Genomic DNA, 16,244 nt, shown 5'->3' on the forward strand with positions numbered 1-16,244 from the left:
CCGTCCCTGCGGGTGGTTCTCTCCTCTTTGTGTGCCCCCGTCCTCGCGGGTGTCCTGCGGAGGAGCTTGTGGACGCGACAACAGCGGCGGCCGTAGGGTGTTTGAGCCTGTAGCGTTAGTTAGCTCATAGCTATCGTGTACCACTAGCCTTTACGGGCTCGAGCACCCTACGGCTGCCGCCGTTGTCGCGTCCATGGGCCCCCAGGCAGGGTACCCGTGGGGACGGGGTGTACAGAGAGGAGAGAACCATTTTGGGTCGGCCGTTCATGCCGGCCAGCGAGCCGGATGTCGGGATATGTTGTTAGCACAATAGCTACCAAGCTAAGCTATGTTAGCTACTAACGTTATAAACACAATATGTACAACGACACAATGATTTACATTATTACAAATATGGTAACGTGGTTGTGGCTTTTACAAATAGTGGTTAGCTTTAGAGATGGATGGCTATAATCACGGAGCAATAGTGTTAGGTGAAACAGATACATTTTCATTCGGCTAGTAGTAGCAAGCATATATCTATGGTAGCAAGGCTCTCTGCCTGCAGTGCCTGCCACTAGCTGTGTGTGACTCTCAGCGCCCCCTGGTGAGCCCCCTGGTGCCCTGCACCTGTTGTGACAAGATCATTTCGATTACACACGCACGTTATGAACCATTGATTAAAATATCCACGTGCGTGGTGATTGTGTTGGGCAGACAAAATGTTTGATAAAAACGCTAAAACTGGGTCAATTTCAATACTTTTTTTCCCTTCTTCATGAAAGTCACCGTTGGCCATTGTTTATTGAACAAAAATACAACGTGAAGGTTGGCCTTTAACATTTGGTTGTTTTCAGTGTTTTAATGCGCATAATCTGTTATTTAGTCTCTCTCTCTCTCTGTCCCTCTCACTCTGTCTCTCTCACTCTGTATATCTCACTCTGTTTCTCACTCTGTCTCTCTCTCTGTCCCTCTCACTATCTCTCTCACTCTGTCTCTCTGTCTCTCTCTCTCTGTCCCTCTCACTCTGTCTATCTCTCTCTGTCTCTCTCACTATCTCTCTCACTCTGTCTCTCTCACTCTGTGTCTCTCACTATCTCTCTCACTCTGTATCTCTCACTCTGTCTCTCTCACTCCATATATCTCACTCTGTATCTCTCACTCTGTATCTCTCACTCTGTATCTCTCTCTGTCTCTCTCACTCTGTATCGCTCTGTATCTCTCTGTCTCTCTCACCATATCTCACTCTGTCTCTCTCTCTCTCTCTCTCTCTCTCTGTCCCTCTCACTCTGTCTCTCTCACTCTGTCCCTCTCACTCTGTATCTCTCTGTCTCTCTCACTATATCTCACTATGTCTCTCTCTGTCTCTCTGTCTGTCCCTCTCACTCTGTCCCTCTCACTCTGTCTCTCTTACTCTCTCTCTCACTCTGTTTCTCTATCTGTCCCTCTCACTCTGTCTCTCTCTCTGTCTCTCTCTCTGTCTCTCTTACTCTGTCTCTCTCACTCTGTCTCTCTCACTCTGTCTCTCTCTGTCCCTCTCACTCTGTCTCTCTCTGTCCCTCTCACTATATCTCACTCTGTCTCTCTCGCTGGCCCTCTCACTCACTCTGTATCTTTCTCTGTCTCTCTCACTATCTCTCACTCTGTCTCTCTATCGGTCCCTCTCACTCTGTCTCTCTCTCTCTGTCTCTCTCACTATCTCTCACTCTCTCTCTCTCTGTGTCTCTCCCTCTGTCTCTCTCACTCTGTCTCTCACTCTGTTTCTCTCTATGTCCCTCTCACTCTGTCCCTCTCACTCTGTCCTTCTCTCTCTCTGTCTCTCTCACTCTCTCTCTCTCAGCCCGGCTGTGAGAATGTTTGCTACGACCATTTCTTCCCCGTCTCTCATATCCGACTGTGGTGTCTTCAGCTGGTCTTCGTCTCCACGCCTGCCCTCCTTGTCACTATGTACGTGGCCTACCGTAACCATGGCGATAAGAGGAGGGTTCTGCAGGTATTCACAGGGTTCCATGTCATTAACCATGTTGGCAGGGTTGGTTGCCAAAGAACAGGAGTAAAGGGTCAATCCACAGTTCAGAACTGGTAGTTGGAATGAAATATTAGGCTAACTGACATTAGCTAGACCTTTATTTTGAGGTTGCACTTTTGGCAAAGTTTGTTTGTATGGTTGGAGGTTCTGGCTGTTGTCTGTAGTTGTTAGGGTTTGAAACCGACCTCAACAGCACGGCACAGACAGGTAGTTCAGAGTTAGCCAAATACTAGGGCGTATTTATTTACAGAGTCAAAAAGAGTCAAGTAACAATTTCGAACAACAAAAAAGGAGACTGCCTTCGGCAGAGTTATCTGCGGCTCTGCAGATCCTCTTGGTGTTAGAGGTGGGGAATCGGCGTTGACGCCGTTGCGGCTCTGCAGATACTCCCAGCTTCAACTCGAGGTGGAAACGGAGAGAGAGAGAGAGAGATCAACAACAGTCCAACAGTACACAGAGGCAGTGCAGTTCTGTCCTCCCTTAGCTGAGTCCAGAACAAAACAAAATGGTACTTCTTCAGTGTTTATCCAAAACACACAATTTAGCTGAGTCCAGTACAAACAAAAACGATACTCTTCAGTGTTATCCAAAACACACAATTTAGCTGAGTCCAGTGCAAACAAAAACGATACTCTTCAGTGTTATCCAAACACACAAAAACAGATAATTCAAAAAGAGTTTGGTTCCAACTCACCAAAGCGCAAACGCTTAAGCGGGCAACGAGGCGTAGCTCCAAACGGAGGAACAAGGTATTCACCAGCGGCAATCCAAAGATGTCCTGGAGGGAAAGTAAATGAGGCACAACAACGGGGGGAAAGCAGGCAGAAGCAGTAGTATTCAAAACGACCCGACATCGATTGAAAGAAGGTCCCAGTATAAGAAGCCTCTGGGCGCTAATCACAAACTATGACAGGTGCGTGCTGGAATTGGTACTCGCTCCAGAAGCGTGTGGCGGGGAATGCACCAATCAACACAGTACCTTAAAGGAGCGTGTGGCGGGGAACGAACCAATCCTCACAGTAGTCAAGGAGGTAAAGGTTCACACTGAAGAAGGCCAACTGAAACAAAGCCTGGATGTTGGTTTTCTTATTGGCTACAATAATAATAATAATAATAAACTTTATTTGTATAGCATCTTTCATACAGAAACTGCAGCTCAAAGTGCTTCACAACAGAAAAAATTAGCACATAAAGTGCAGACATATAAAATAACAGTTTTTCACATTAGGATCTAACATCACAACAGGCCACCTTGTTTATGGTTTGATTCAGTTTTAAATAGACAATAATAAAAAGAGTAAGATAAAATAGACAGAGTAAAATAGTGCAATAGTGCAGTGCAATAAAATAGTAGAATAGAATAGATAAAATATTTTTTTTACAGTGCAATAAAATAGTTCTGGATTACTGTTCAGCAGTTCAAAGTCGTCTTTACCTTCTCTGTTTGGTATCCACAGTTTAAAACTTGACAATCGCCAGTCGTCTCCTGTTCCAAACGCATCTATTTAGTAGAAAGGTGAACGGTGTCTTCTTCCACAATTTGGGTAATTCTACCACTAGGTGTAGAATTGAAACGGCTGTCCTGTCGTAATTAACATACATATAGCTGGTCAAGGACTGAGATGAGTTCTGTCCTTTTGCATTTGCATTTGAAAGGTCAAGTCAAGAGTCAAGAGTCACTTTATTGTCCCATCAGCTGGGAATTTTGTCTTGGGCTCACACCCACACTGCAGCCACAGACACATACATACAGACATGATGCAACTGACTCCAAACAGAGGAGATAAACAATATAAAATATACCTGACATCAAGGTGAACGGTTTGATTGATTGATTGATTGATTGATTGATTGATTGATTGATTGATTGATTGATTGATTGATTGATTGATTGATTGATTGATTGATTGAATTGATTGAAAACTTTATTAACAGATTGCAGAATAGGTAGAATACAGTACGGCTGAATACACACAATTGTTCTATATCATACTAGCTTCTGCTCAGCGTCATCTGCACTAATCTCACTTCGTGCATATGCACTGAATAAAAACTCACAATGTACCTTTACATACCAACATTCGTCTGGCCACACCCCTATCCGCTACCTTCATAAGCAGGTGTGTGGCCCCACACTCGCCTCCTTCTTCACTTTCACCACAAGAAAGTGCCTGTATACCAAACACTTGACAAGGGTATTAAGCTTAAGAAAGTTGAGTTACGTGTTTAAATTTTTTCTTGCTTTTTTCTTTCTCTAATACTTTTACAAAGAAAAAAGCTAAGTCATAATGTTTACCTCGGAGGGTCGCGCTAGCAACGTTACCCTTCACCAGCGGTTCTTAATTTCCTCCTCTGCCGTACGTCTTGGAGCGGGGTTGACGCCACTGTCGTGGACGGCATCCGCCCCCATTAGGCGTCCCGTAGGTAGTTTGCCTCTCCAAGGAGCTGGTGCACCAGCGCCGTCTCCTGTGAGATGGCCTGGTTCCTGCTCTGGTTCCTTTGCCGCCGGAGAGTCGTCCGCTGTTGGGCGGCCGGCTCCTCTGGTGGCGGAGGATTTAAGACGCAAACTTTTTGCGTCTGCTCGCTCCCGTCGTAAGATGGTGGCTTGTAGACGCAAATGGCCTGGTTTTGGGGAGTTGCTGGAGCCGGATGAGGATGCGTCTGCTTCTCCGTGGCCGATGGAAACTGAGGACTATATGGTAGAGGCAGACGGGTTCTTGTTTGACGCCCCGGTGGAGACATGTCCGCCTCCCGTCCAGGTTACACTGGCGGGGGGTGATAGGTCTCCTTGGGGTCCCTCGTATGCTGATGTTGGGTTAGAACCTCCGACTCAGCTATCAGCCAAATCGGAATGTGGCTCTGCGATGTCCAGTAGTCTGCCGCATGTGAGGGACGCGAGCTTGGTGGGGGAAAGTGTGCAGGGGGAACTGCGTGCTTTGTTCCCCGAGCTCATGGCGGCGGCGGCAGTCGCAAACGGTGTACCGCTGTTGCAGCCACTGCCTGTTCCTGTCCCTGATGATCTCATAGGTCATCTATGGCAACGTCGTCCTGTGAGAGAGACGGGCGTTGTCTGCCCATTTTCCCCCTCAATGGATGCCTACGTCCGTCAGGGACAGGTGGTCTCCCACATCACGGGCCTCACCCCCGCCTACGTGCGAGTCACGAGGGTGGTGGGTTTGGTAGAAGGTATAAAGGAGGGGGTGCCTCAGCTTGATAGGCCGATGGCAGCTCTCCTTTGTCCTGAGGTGGTGTGGGAGCCTTTACGGAAGCCGGTTCCCCACAGGAAATCGGCGAGGCGGTTGGCTTACTGGAGTGACCAGTCATTCATCTCCGCGACTCAATCTCTGGCTGCCACGTCTAACATCGCGCAGCTGGCGAGATTCATGTCCGGGATAATGACGGGCGGTACAGAGCTGACCGAAGTGCAACGTGATCAGCTCGCCCAGGCGGCAGGAGCCATCCTGCATCTGATCCAGCTGCAAGCCGTCGCCGCTGGGAAAGTATGCGCCCTGGCCACTCTAGCCCAGCGCCACCTTTGGCTGGAGCAGGCGCGTGTGCCGGAGAGGAAGAGGACTCCACTTCTGACGCCACCCCTCTCCGATGTTGGGCTCTTCGGGTCGGCGTTGCAGCTGATGACCTCAACCTGCAGGGAAATGCAGGAGGAGCGTTCCGTGCTCCAGCCTCATTTCCCCCCGCCCGATGTCGCCGGTGGAGTCAGACGGAAGGCTCGTCGTCGAGGTTCTGCCGCCGAAGCCGCCGCTGCTACCACCGCCACTGCTGGTCCTTCAGCGAAGAAGGCCAGGAGGAGAGAGGGCGCCTCGGCCACTGCAGCCGGCCCATCCACGCTCGGAGGTGACGGTAGGGATCGTTGAGACCAGCCTCCAGTCCTTTACCGTCCCTCCGGGGCTCCCCGGGGTGGCAAACCCCGAGCGGCTCGTGGCAGGCGTCGCTAGTAACTTTTTCCCTCTATTGGTTCCCCCTGTTCCCTTCCCGGCCCAACATATGATTTTTGTCTAAAATAAAAGGTCCCTGCTAGGAGGGACTGTATTTTGTTACAAACTGTGTGTTTATTCACTACATATGATGGGGATACGATGTGTGAACCTTCGCTAGTGTGGGTTTGATAGAAGGGCTAGACTTATAGTCTTGTTGGTCGCTACATTTCATGTTATAGAGCTTAAGCAAGGCCTGCAGCTTATACTCGGTTGAAAAAGGTTTTTTCTGCCTCGACCTGAAGATTAGGTTCTTCACATAAAGGTAGAAGTTAGTTGTGTGCTCTGTTGCTTAAACAGTGATATTGAGCTGCAACACTATTGTGTTGGTCTGCAGTAATGCTTGTGTGTGTAAAGGTACCGCGGTCTTTCAGGCCGCTCTCTCTCTCTATCAAATCTTCTGTGTCTTGCAACATAAACACGGGTGTCGGGTTCACACATATAAAACTTTGGCCTTGTTATAAACCCTGTTCACAGACTTGTCTGTGGCTAGCGTGCATTGAGTTAGCTTTGCGCTGTTCATTAGCATACTGGCTACTTAAGGTATCATATGGCTATTTGTTGTTGTCGTATTCGAGGGTTGGGCTTGCGAGGGGCTACCGGATAAACCCCTCCTTCCCTCTTCTGATTGGTCAGGTTTTTTTGACCCTCTTTTTTCATTCGGTCCGGCCAAGCTGTTAGGCAGCGCGGGGGGGGGAGGGTTTCCCTGACTCCGCACCTATCACGGGCAGTTGAGTCATGGGATTCCCCCCGTCATAGAATATGTCACTGGGCACGTTTCTATTGGATGACGGCTTCTGTGAGTTTTTTCAGACCCATGTATGGTTCTGTTATTGTCAAGTTGTCAGGGCAGAGCGTAGGAACTTGGTGTTCTGCTACGCTCGATATATGTGTAACTTGAGTCTGTTGGTCACATGGCTCAATGTTACCGTGACTTTTCAATTCATGGCTCACGTGGTGAGGGTGGCGGGATGTAAAAATGAAGAAAAAAAATTACCCTCAGCCGCGTCACATGGGATTCATGTCAGTCTGTGTTTTCTTTCTTTTTTAATAAAAAGAGGAAAGAACATGAAGCACGACGGCTCCTTGTCGTTCTCCCAGGCGACTTGGAGGAATAATGTCTGGTGTCTTGTTAGACTATCCATTGATGTGTTTGGGTCTCGACGCGTACATAGTGCTGGCTCGGGGTGTTTCTGATAAGAATCACGCGTGAGGCTGGTACGCCTTGGTTGCTCGTTATCTCTTCCGAGCGCCTGTTACTAGGTCTCGACGAATTCTCATTCATATCTGGGGGATGTTAACGGAATAGATCAAAACATAGGTAGAGGGGTCTCACGCCCTTGGGGTGGGCCACTGAGCGCGGTACGAATGGGACCATCTGGGTGGCGCCCTCTTTAATGTTTTAGATCGACACGCGTACCTACCCCCTCTCTTGGAGTGGGGATGTCGGCGTGATTAGGGCACGGGACTGGTTCTGGTCACGCTGGTCCAGGTCAGTTAATGTGATCCTGGCGCTGCTCTGATGGCTGCCTCTCTGATCGCTCCGACGAGACTGTGCTTTATTTTGTTAATTTTTATAGTATTAGGAGTTTTATTTGCACCAACTGTTGGTGCATTATATGTGTATGACCGTCAGTCAATCATTGACATTGGATTAAGAAAAACTTACCGTTTGGATTGCTCTCTGGATCGGATCGCTGAACAGCAGAAATGGCCCGCCGAGATCCTTTGTTATGCCGGCCATGGACAAGACCACCAGAAGCCGCCGCGAAGACGAGGAAAAAGGGCTGGGATCCGAAACAGGCTGAGATCCAGACGACACCGTACACCACTTCCCAGTATATTGCTAGCCAATGTACAATCAATAGACAATAAACTGGATGACATCCGAGCAAGGATTCAATATCAAAGAGACGTTAGGGACTGCAATGTCCTTTGCTTCACCGAAACATGGCTAACACCGGAGGTTCCAGATCACGCGATTCAACCAGCGGATCACTTCTTTATCCATAGGAAGGATCGGACACAATCAGAGTCCGGTAAACAACGTGGTGGAGGTATTGCCTTCATGTTTAACAAAAATTGGAGTGATCCAACGAATGTGAAGGAATTATCCAATCACTGCTCCCCAGAACTGGAATATATAACCATCAAGTGTCGTCCTTTCTTCCTCCCGAGGGAGTTAACGGCGATCATCCTGGTCGGAGTGTATATTCCACCGCAAGCCAACAACAACGCCGCGCTCTCCAGACTACACGACGAGGTAAACAATATACAAGCGACGAACGTTAACGCCGCCATTTTAGTACTGGGAGATTTCAATAGCGCCAATCTGAGAAAGGTATTGCCTGATTTCTACCAGCATGTGACTTGCAACACCAGAGGCGGTAACATCCTAGATCACTGTTACACGCAATTTAAAGGTGGCTACAAGGCTCATTCTGATAGTGGCTTTGGCAAGTCAGATCACGCATCCATTTTCCTTACACCAAAGTACAGACAAAGAATTAAAAGTACTCCCGTAGTCTCGCGAGAGGTGCAGAAATGGGATGTGACGTCAGAGGATACACTAGTGTCAGTGTTTCACAACACAGACTGGATTGTATTCCGCGACACAGATAACATTAATGCCTACACGGAGACAGTGCTGGACTATGTCTGTACTAGGGTGAAAGAAACAATCCCCACTACCAAAATGAAAGTTTACCCAAATCAAAAACCCTGGGTAGACAAATCCGTCCGTGAAGCTCTGAGAGAGCGCACCAAAGCATACAATGACGGCCTAGTGGCAGGCAACATGAACGACCACAAGGTGGCGCAACACAACGTAAGGAGGACAGTGTCAGAGGCCAAACGGCGCTACAGGGATAAAATTGAACTCCAGTTTGAACAAGCTGACTCTAGAGCTATGTGGCAGGGGCTCAAAACGATGACAGACTACAAAGGCGCCTCCCTCAAACTGAACAGTGACATCTCCTTAGCAAACGACCTCAATACCTTCTATGCGAGGTTTGATGCTGGTAATAACAACACCAGCTCACAAGCCTCGGCAATGGGGGGGGGGGGTCGGCTGCTGATGGAGGCGCAGTGTTCAGGGTAACAGAGCATGAGGTGAGGCGGACCTTTAAAAAAGTGAATATCAGGAAGGCAGCAGGTCCGGACGGCATCCCCGGCCGCGTCCTAAAAGTCTGTGCCGACCAACTGGCCCCAGTATTCACTGACATATTTAACCTGTCCTTAGAACAGGCTGTCATCCCCACCTGCCTGAAGAAGTCCACTATTATCCCTGTACCCAAAAAATCCAAGCCTGCTTGCCTCAACGACTACCGCCCTGTAGCTCTCACCTCCATAGCCATGAAGTGCTTTGAGAAGCTAGTAAAGGGCTACATCTGCTCCTCCCTCCCCATCAACATGGACCCCCTGCAATTTGCATACCGCCCCAACAGGTCCACGGAGGACGCCATATCCCATGTGCTGCACACAGCAGCATCACACCTGGACAAGAGGCAGGGGAACTATGTGAGAATGCTATTCATCGACTACAGCTCGGCATTCAATACCATAGTCCCCTCCATACTCATAGCCAAGCTCAGGGACCTGGGCTTGGGCTATGACCTCTGCCAGTGGGTCTTGGACTTCCTGACTGGCAGACCCCAGGTGGTGAGAGCAGGCAACTGCACCTCCTCATCCATCACCCTCAACATAGGGGCCCCCCAGGGCTGTGTTCTGAGTCCCCTCCTCTACTCCCTGTACACACACGACTGTGTGGCTCAGCGGAGTAGCAATACAATCGTCAAATTTGCTGACGACACAGTGGTGGTGGGCCTGATCTCTGCCAACGACGAGAGGGCCTACCTGGAAGAGGTCAAGGTCCTGGCGGGATGGTGCCAGGAAAACAGCCTCTCCCTGAACGTCAGCAAAACAAAGGAGATGATTGTGGACTTCAGGAGGTCGGGGGTCAAGGACTACAGCCCCCTCAGCATCGACGGGGCACCGGTTGAGAGAGTCAACAGCTTCAAGTACCTCGGAGCCCACATATCCGAGGACTTGAAATGGACCATACACACTAACAGTGTGGTGAAGAAGGCACGACAACGCCTCTACTTCCTCAGGCGCCTAAGGAAGTTCCAAGTCAGCCAGAAGATCCTTAAGAACTTCTACTCATGTACAATAGAGAGCATCTTGACCGGCAACATCACCTCCTGGTTTGGGAATAGCACTGCAAAAGACCAAAGCAGACTACAAAGAGTGACACGTTCAGCCGAACGCACAATTGGAGGGGGGCTCCCCACCCTCCAGAACATTTACTACAAGCGTTGCAAGGGGAAGGCTAAGAGAATTATTAAGGACTCGAGCCACCCGAACAACTGCCTCTTTGAACTGCTGCCGTCAGGCAAGCGATACAGGAGTCTCAAGGCGAGCACAGAAAGACTCAGAAGTAGCTTCTATCCCCAGGCCATCAGGCTGCTAAACGAACAATGAATGAACACTACACAACAACAACCACCAAACACACATAGCACACACATCCACACGCACACACTCACTTTAAACAAACACACTGTAGCACCCACTACACACACTTTATAGCACACACCCACTTTAAACAAACACACTGTAGCACCCACTCCCCACACTTTATATTTATGGATGAAGGATTGCACTACAACTCGTACACCTTACTGTAAATTGTACCTAAAATTGTACCTCATCCCATTTCTGCTTTGCACTAGATAGTACTGTACATTAGTACACTGCATAGTTGTGTATTGTATATTATATGGTAACTCAGAACATTGTACATATGTCTATACCGAACAACTGTGACCTCATTTTCTTCTTCTAAATTCATGCTATATTATGTTATTATGTTATTTGATACTATCTTGTCTAGCACAGTCTCTGGAGCGTAACAGTAAGAAGCATTTTGTATGAAAGTATTCTGTACTTCTGTATGACAACTATTAAAGAACTTGAACTTAACCCGTTGTCCGCCGGGGACGCAGATCTTCTGTTCTGGTACCCTGAGGGACTTGTGCTTTTTTCAGGGGGAAAAATGCCGCGTCGGCCCGGGTGTCACAGGGTTGGGCGTTATGGAGACCCTTTGTTGGGTACATGTTGTACCCTGTGCTATCATAAAGGGGCTGGTTCTCCATTCTTTTCGCCCCTCTCTTACGCATGGCGAAGAGGGGGCTGTTGGGGTGGTCTTATGGACCTCCTCTGGCATCCCTGTGTGCTTCCCGGTCCGCCGGGCCCGGTCCGAAGTTGTGTTTCGTCGACCCGTAGGCCTGGGATAACCCCTTTTTGAAAACTGAAACACTTGTACTGCGGTATAGCCAGTGTATACCCGCAGGTGTGTTTTGGAGTTTTTTCTTGAGGGGTTATAGGAACAACCACCACATATGGTACCTACAGGGTGGTTGATTCCCTGGTGTGTTGGAGCGGAGTCAACTCCCGGGTTACCCGGTTGAGTGTGCCCCTGCACGTTCATGACGTCTGCCAATCGTGTCAGCCTTCTCTGCCTCGACCCCTCTGGGTTGGGTTTTTTTTTGTGGAGCCTTTGTCATGGTGCGCAACAATGCCAGCATACGCCCCTTCTGCCGGGCTGCTGTTTTCAGTTGACCCCTTTGGTGCCTGTCTCGTCCGCAGTGCTCCAGGCTTGGGTCAAGTGCCTGCTGCCTGGATTGAGGGATCGACCTCTTCTGGAGGTCATCTCCCCGGTGCGCTGCCTGCTCCCGCTGTAGTGTAGCCTCTTGAGTGCTTCGAGTTACAGCCATGCTGACTGCCTGAGTATGCCAGGGTCAGTGTGCCAGGCGGCGTGCTAGTGGGGGGAAGGGCCTGCTCTTGGATGGGCCCTGTCCGAATACGCTGGCGATGTGGGGGGCGGTGTCACTAGTGACCGCCTGGTGAGGTCTTGATGCTGTGGCGTCGTTGACCTCTCCGGGCCCCCTTTTTCCGGGGGATCCAGTCCCTTCAGTGGGTCTGGGTCTTCCTTTCGCGCTCCGCTGCTACGGCCTTGCCACGGGGTTGAGTTTGCTCTTGACCCCGTGATTTTGGGGGCGGTAACGAGGTTTGTTCCTTCCGTTCGTTCCCTGGTGGCATGCGGGTTGTGCGTGTGCGTAGTCGTGGGATCAAGCCACGGTCTGCTCACCCTGTGCGTTGAGTTGCTCGAGTTCCTCTTCGCACGGTCGGATCCGTCTCCCTCCCGTCCTCCAATAGGGAGGGTATCCTCCATTAGGGAGGGTCGGGGGGCTCGGTCCTCCCCGGTTCTGATGGTTGTGGGGGGCCTCAGTGGGGTACATTTGTCGAGCTTCAAGCTCCCGCTCAGCTCCCGTTGTGCAGATGACGCTGAGCCGAAGCTAGTATGATATAGAACGATAGGTCATGAATATAACCGTAGTTCTATGAATACTAGTGATGCTCAGCGTCTAGACGCCACTGCGGCCTTTGATCTTGCCTTGTGGTGAAAGATTGGGAAGGAGGCGAGTGTGGGGCCACACACCTGCTTATGAAGGTAGCGGATAGGGGTGTGGCCAGATGAATGTTGGTATGTAAAGGTACATTGTGAGTTTTTATTCAGTGCATATGCACAAAGTGAGATATGTGCAGATGACGCTGAGCGTCACTAGTATTCATAGAACATCGTTAAGGGGATGCAGACCGGAGAAAGACTTTCGTCCCCCATTTTCAATTCATAAGGACATTTATGACATGAGTTTCGAATAGCAGCCTCCCGTAGGTGCTCTTTGAGAGCGGTTTTGAAGGTGGGTAGGGATTCACATTTTTTACGGCTGTGGGTAAGTCACTACAGTAGGCGCTCTGAGGCCTGACATCAAGGTGAAAGGTCACTACAGTAGGCGCTCTGAGGCCTGCCATCAAGGTGAAAGGTCACTACAGTAGGCGCTCTGAGGCCTGACATCAAGGTGAAAGGTCACTACAGTAGGCGCTCTGAGGCCTGACATCAAGGTGAAAGGTCACTACAGTAGGTGCTCTGAGGCCTGACATCAAGGTGAAAGGTCACTACAGTAGGTCTGAGGCCTGACATCAAGGTGAAAGGTCACTACAGTAGGTGCTCTGAGGCCTGACATCAAGGTGAAAGGTCACTACAGTAGGTGCTCTGAGGCCTGACATCAAGGTGAAAGGTCACTACAGTAGGCGCTCTGAGGCCTGACATCAAGGTATGTGTTTCAATCTGGAGATGACTGTAGTTCCTCAAAGGACTGTTCTGAACTGATTGGTCTGAACTGATTGGTCTGAACTGATTGGTCTGAACTGATTGGTCTGAACCACTATAGTTTGGGCACAAGCGCATAACTTGAAGCCTGAATAGATGGATTCTCATGTGATCCCGCAGTGCAAGGTTACTAATCATAGAGATGTGAAACAGTGACATGTTACTAATCATAGAGATGTGAAACAGTGACATGTTACTAATCATAGAGATGTGAAACAGTGACGGCACGGTGGTGTAGTGGTCAAACACTGTCGCCTCACAGCAAGAAGGTCCAGGGTTCGATTCCTGCTTGGGACCAGGTTTCCATGATGCCAGTTACCCAGGTGGGGTATCTCCCAGGCCTTTCTGTGTGGAGTTTGCATGTTCTCCCCGTGCTCGCAAGGGTTTCCCCCCCGATAAGATAAACCCAATGGAAAAACATGCACAACAACAAGATTGCTAACGCTGTGGCGTCCTTGACGAAGACGGACAGGAGCACTTGGATTGGTCCCCTGGCGCGGCTCACGTTGCGCCTGTCTGCTCCCGGCTGCGCTTGGGGGGAAGGACGATGGGATGGGTTAATCGCAGAGACGAATCGCATTCATGCATCTGCATGCATGCCGATTGATGACCTCTGAGCAGGTCCTAAATTATTATTTATTAACAGTGACATGTTACTAATCATAGAGATGTGAAACAGTGACATGTTACTAATCATAGAAATGTGAAACAGTGACATGTTACTAATCATAGAGATGTGAAACAGTGACATGTTACTAATCATAGAGATGTGAAACAGTGACATGTTACTAATCATAGAGATGTGAAACGTTCTTACAGCAGGGCCCCAGAGGGGGGAGTTTCCAGGGCAACAAGACCGCTCAGGAGGCGGAGCTGGAGAACATTAGGAGGCGGAGACTCCCGATAACCGGCCCGCTGTGGTGGAGCTACGCCCTCAGCCTGCTGCTCAGGCTGCTGCTGGAGGGAGGGTTCATGTGAGTGTCTCTGTATCTGTCTGTGTGGTCTAATAGGTGTCAGTCATACCACTAGGGCCTGTTTTTAATCTACTCCTCTGTGTTTTGTTTTTTTTCTTTTTCTTTTATTCATTTTAAATTTTTTTTTTTTTTTATGTTTTAAACCTTTTTCTTTTTTTCTTATCTTTTTATTTTATTCATTTGAATGTGTTCATGTTTTAAACCTTTTATTTTATTTTTTATTTTATTTTCCTTCTGCTGTGAAACACCTTGAGAGCTCACTGAGTTTAAAGTGTGCTATATACATGAAATCTATTATTATTATTATTATTATTATTATTATTATTATTATTATTATTATTATTATTATTATTATTATTATTATTATTATTATTATTATTATTATTATTATTATTATTATTATTATTATTATTATTATTATTATTATTATTATTATTATTATTATTATTATTATTATTATTATTATTATTATTATTATTATTATTATTATTATTATTATTATTATTATTATTATTATTATTATTATTATTATTATTATTATTATTATTATTATTATTATTATTATTATTATTGTCTGTCTGTATGCTCTATGCAGCCTGTGTGTCTGTAGGTATGATCTATATGCACTATGTGTGTGTGTGTCTGTCTGTATGCTCTATATGCACTATGTGTGTCTGTCTGTAAGCTCTATATGCACTATGTGTGTGTCTGTCTGTATGCTCTATATGCACTGTGTGTGTGTCTGTCTGTAAGCTCTATATGCACTATGTGTGTGTCTGTCTGTATGCTCTATATGCACTATGTGTGTGTGTCTGTCTGTAAGCTTTATATGCACTATGTGTGTGTGTCTGTAAGCTCTATATGCACTATGTGTGTGTCTGTCTGTAAGCTCTATATGCACTATGTGTGTCTGTCTGTAAGCTCTATATGCACTATGTGTGTGTGTCTGTAAGCTCTATATGCACTATGTGTGTGTCTGTAAGCTCTATATGCACTATGTGTGTGTGTCTGTATGCTCTATATGCACTGTGTGTGTGTCTGTAAGCTCTATATGCACTATGTGTGTGTCTGTCTGTAAGCTCTATATGCAATATGTGTGTGTCTGTCTGTAAGCTCTATATGCACTATGTGTGTGTGTCTGTCTGTATGCTCTATATGCACTGTGTGTGTGTCTGTCTGTATGCTCTATATGCACTATGTGTGTGTCTGTCTGTATGCTCTATATGCACTATGTGTGTGTCTGTCTGTAAGCTCTATATGCACTATGTGTGTGTCTGTCTGTATGCTCTATATGCACTATGTGTGTGTCTGTCTGTATGCTCTATAATATCGCTGCTGTCGGGACAAAACCTCATAACTCCATTTTTTGAATTTTTTTTTATTATATAAATCAACTCCGTAGATCATCCTCCATCTGTCTAAATCTCCTAACTCTATTCACCCTCAAATCTGTGTTCGTTTTTTTCATCTGCTGAAAAGTTGGGTTTTTGGAGTTATGAGGTTTTGTCCCGACAGCAGCGATATGCACTATGTGTGTGTGTCTGTCTGTAAGCTCTATATGCACTGTGTGTGTGTCTGTCTGTAAGCTCTATATGCACTGTGTGTGTGTCTGTGCTCTATATGCAGTATGTGTGTGTCTTTAGTTGTGCTCTATATGCAGCTTGTCTGTCTGATGCAGTGGTGGCTGCTGACCAAATTTTTTGGTGAAGCACAAATTATTATATTATATTATATTTATAAAACATCCCCCAATGTGTGTGTCAGTAGTGGCTGGTGAGTTCAAAAATTGGGGAGGACGGGAGATAATAAAGAAGTACAGACACACAGTGTGGTTCTGAAGACAGCAGACAGACACTACAGTTAAGGACAACAGGCACTAGTAATAAATACCTTGGAGTAACTCTTGACACACACCTCACGTACACACATCACAACAATAGCTTAGTCAAGAAGGCAAACCAAAAACAATTTGTTTACAGCAAGATCAGACCATTTCTCATCCTCACTGTTTCAAACACATCTGTGTCCCCGCACAG

The 16,244-nt window shown here is 47.5% G+C and overlaps 1 protein-coding gene across 3 annotated transcripts in view; it reads left to right on the top strand.

The window, feature by feature from the left end:
• Positions 1-16,244, top strand: part of LOC311228793 (gap junction beta-2 protein-like) — a 42,888-nt gene that overhangs the window by 8,929 nt on the left and 17,715 nt on the right. The window contains exons 3-4 of one of the 3 annotated variants that reach the window (XM_084314737.1): positions 1,820-1,972; positions 14,057-14,208. In XM_084314737.1, the coding sequence (XP_084170863.1) occupies positions 1,820-1,972; positions 14,057-14,208 (305 nt within the window). Of the gene's footprint in view, positions 1-1,819; positions 1,973-14,053; positions 14,209-16,244 lie in introns of all 3 variants that reach the window. The other 2 variants (XM_084314736.1, XM_084314738.1) reach the window with 2 other exon arrangements.

The sequence above is a fragment of the Notolepis coatsorum genome (genome assembly GCF_963971535.1).
Source record: "Notolepis coatsorum genome assembly, chromosome: 1".
NCBI lineage: Eukaryota > Metazoa > Chordata > Actinopteri > Aulopiformes > Paralepididae > Notolepis > Notolepis coatsorum.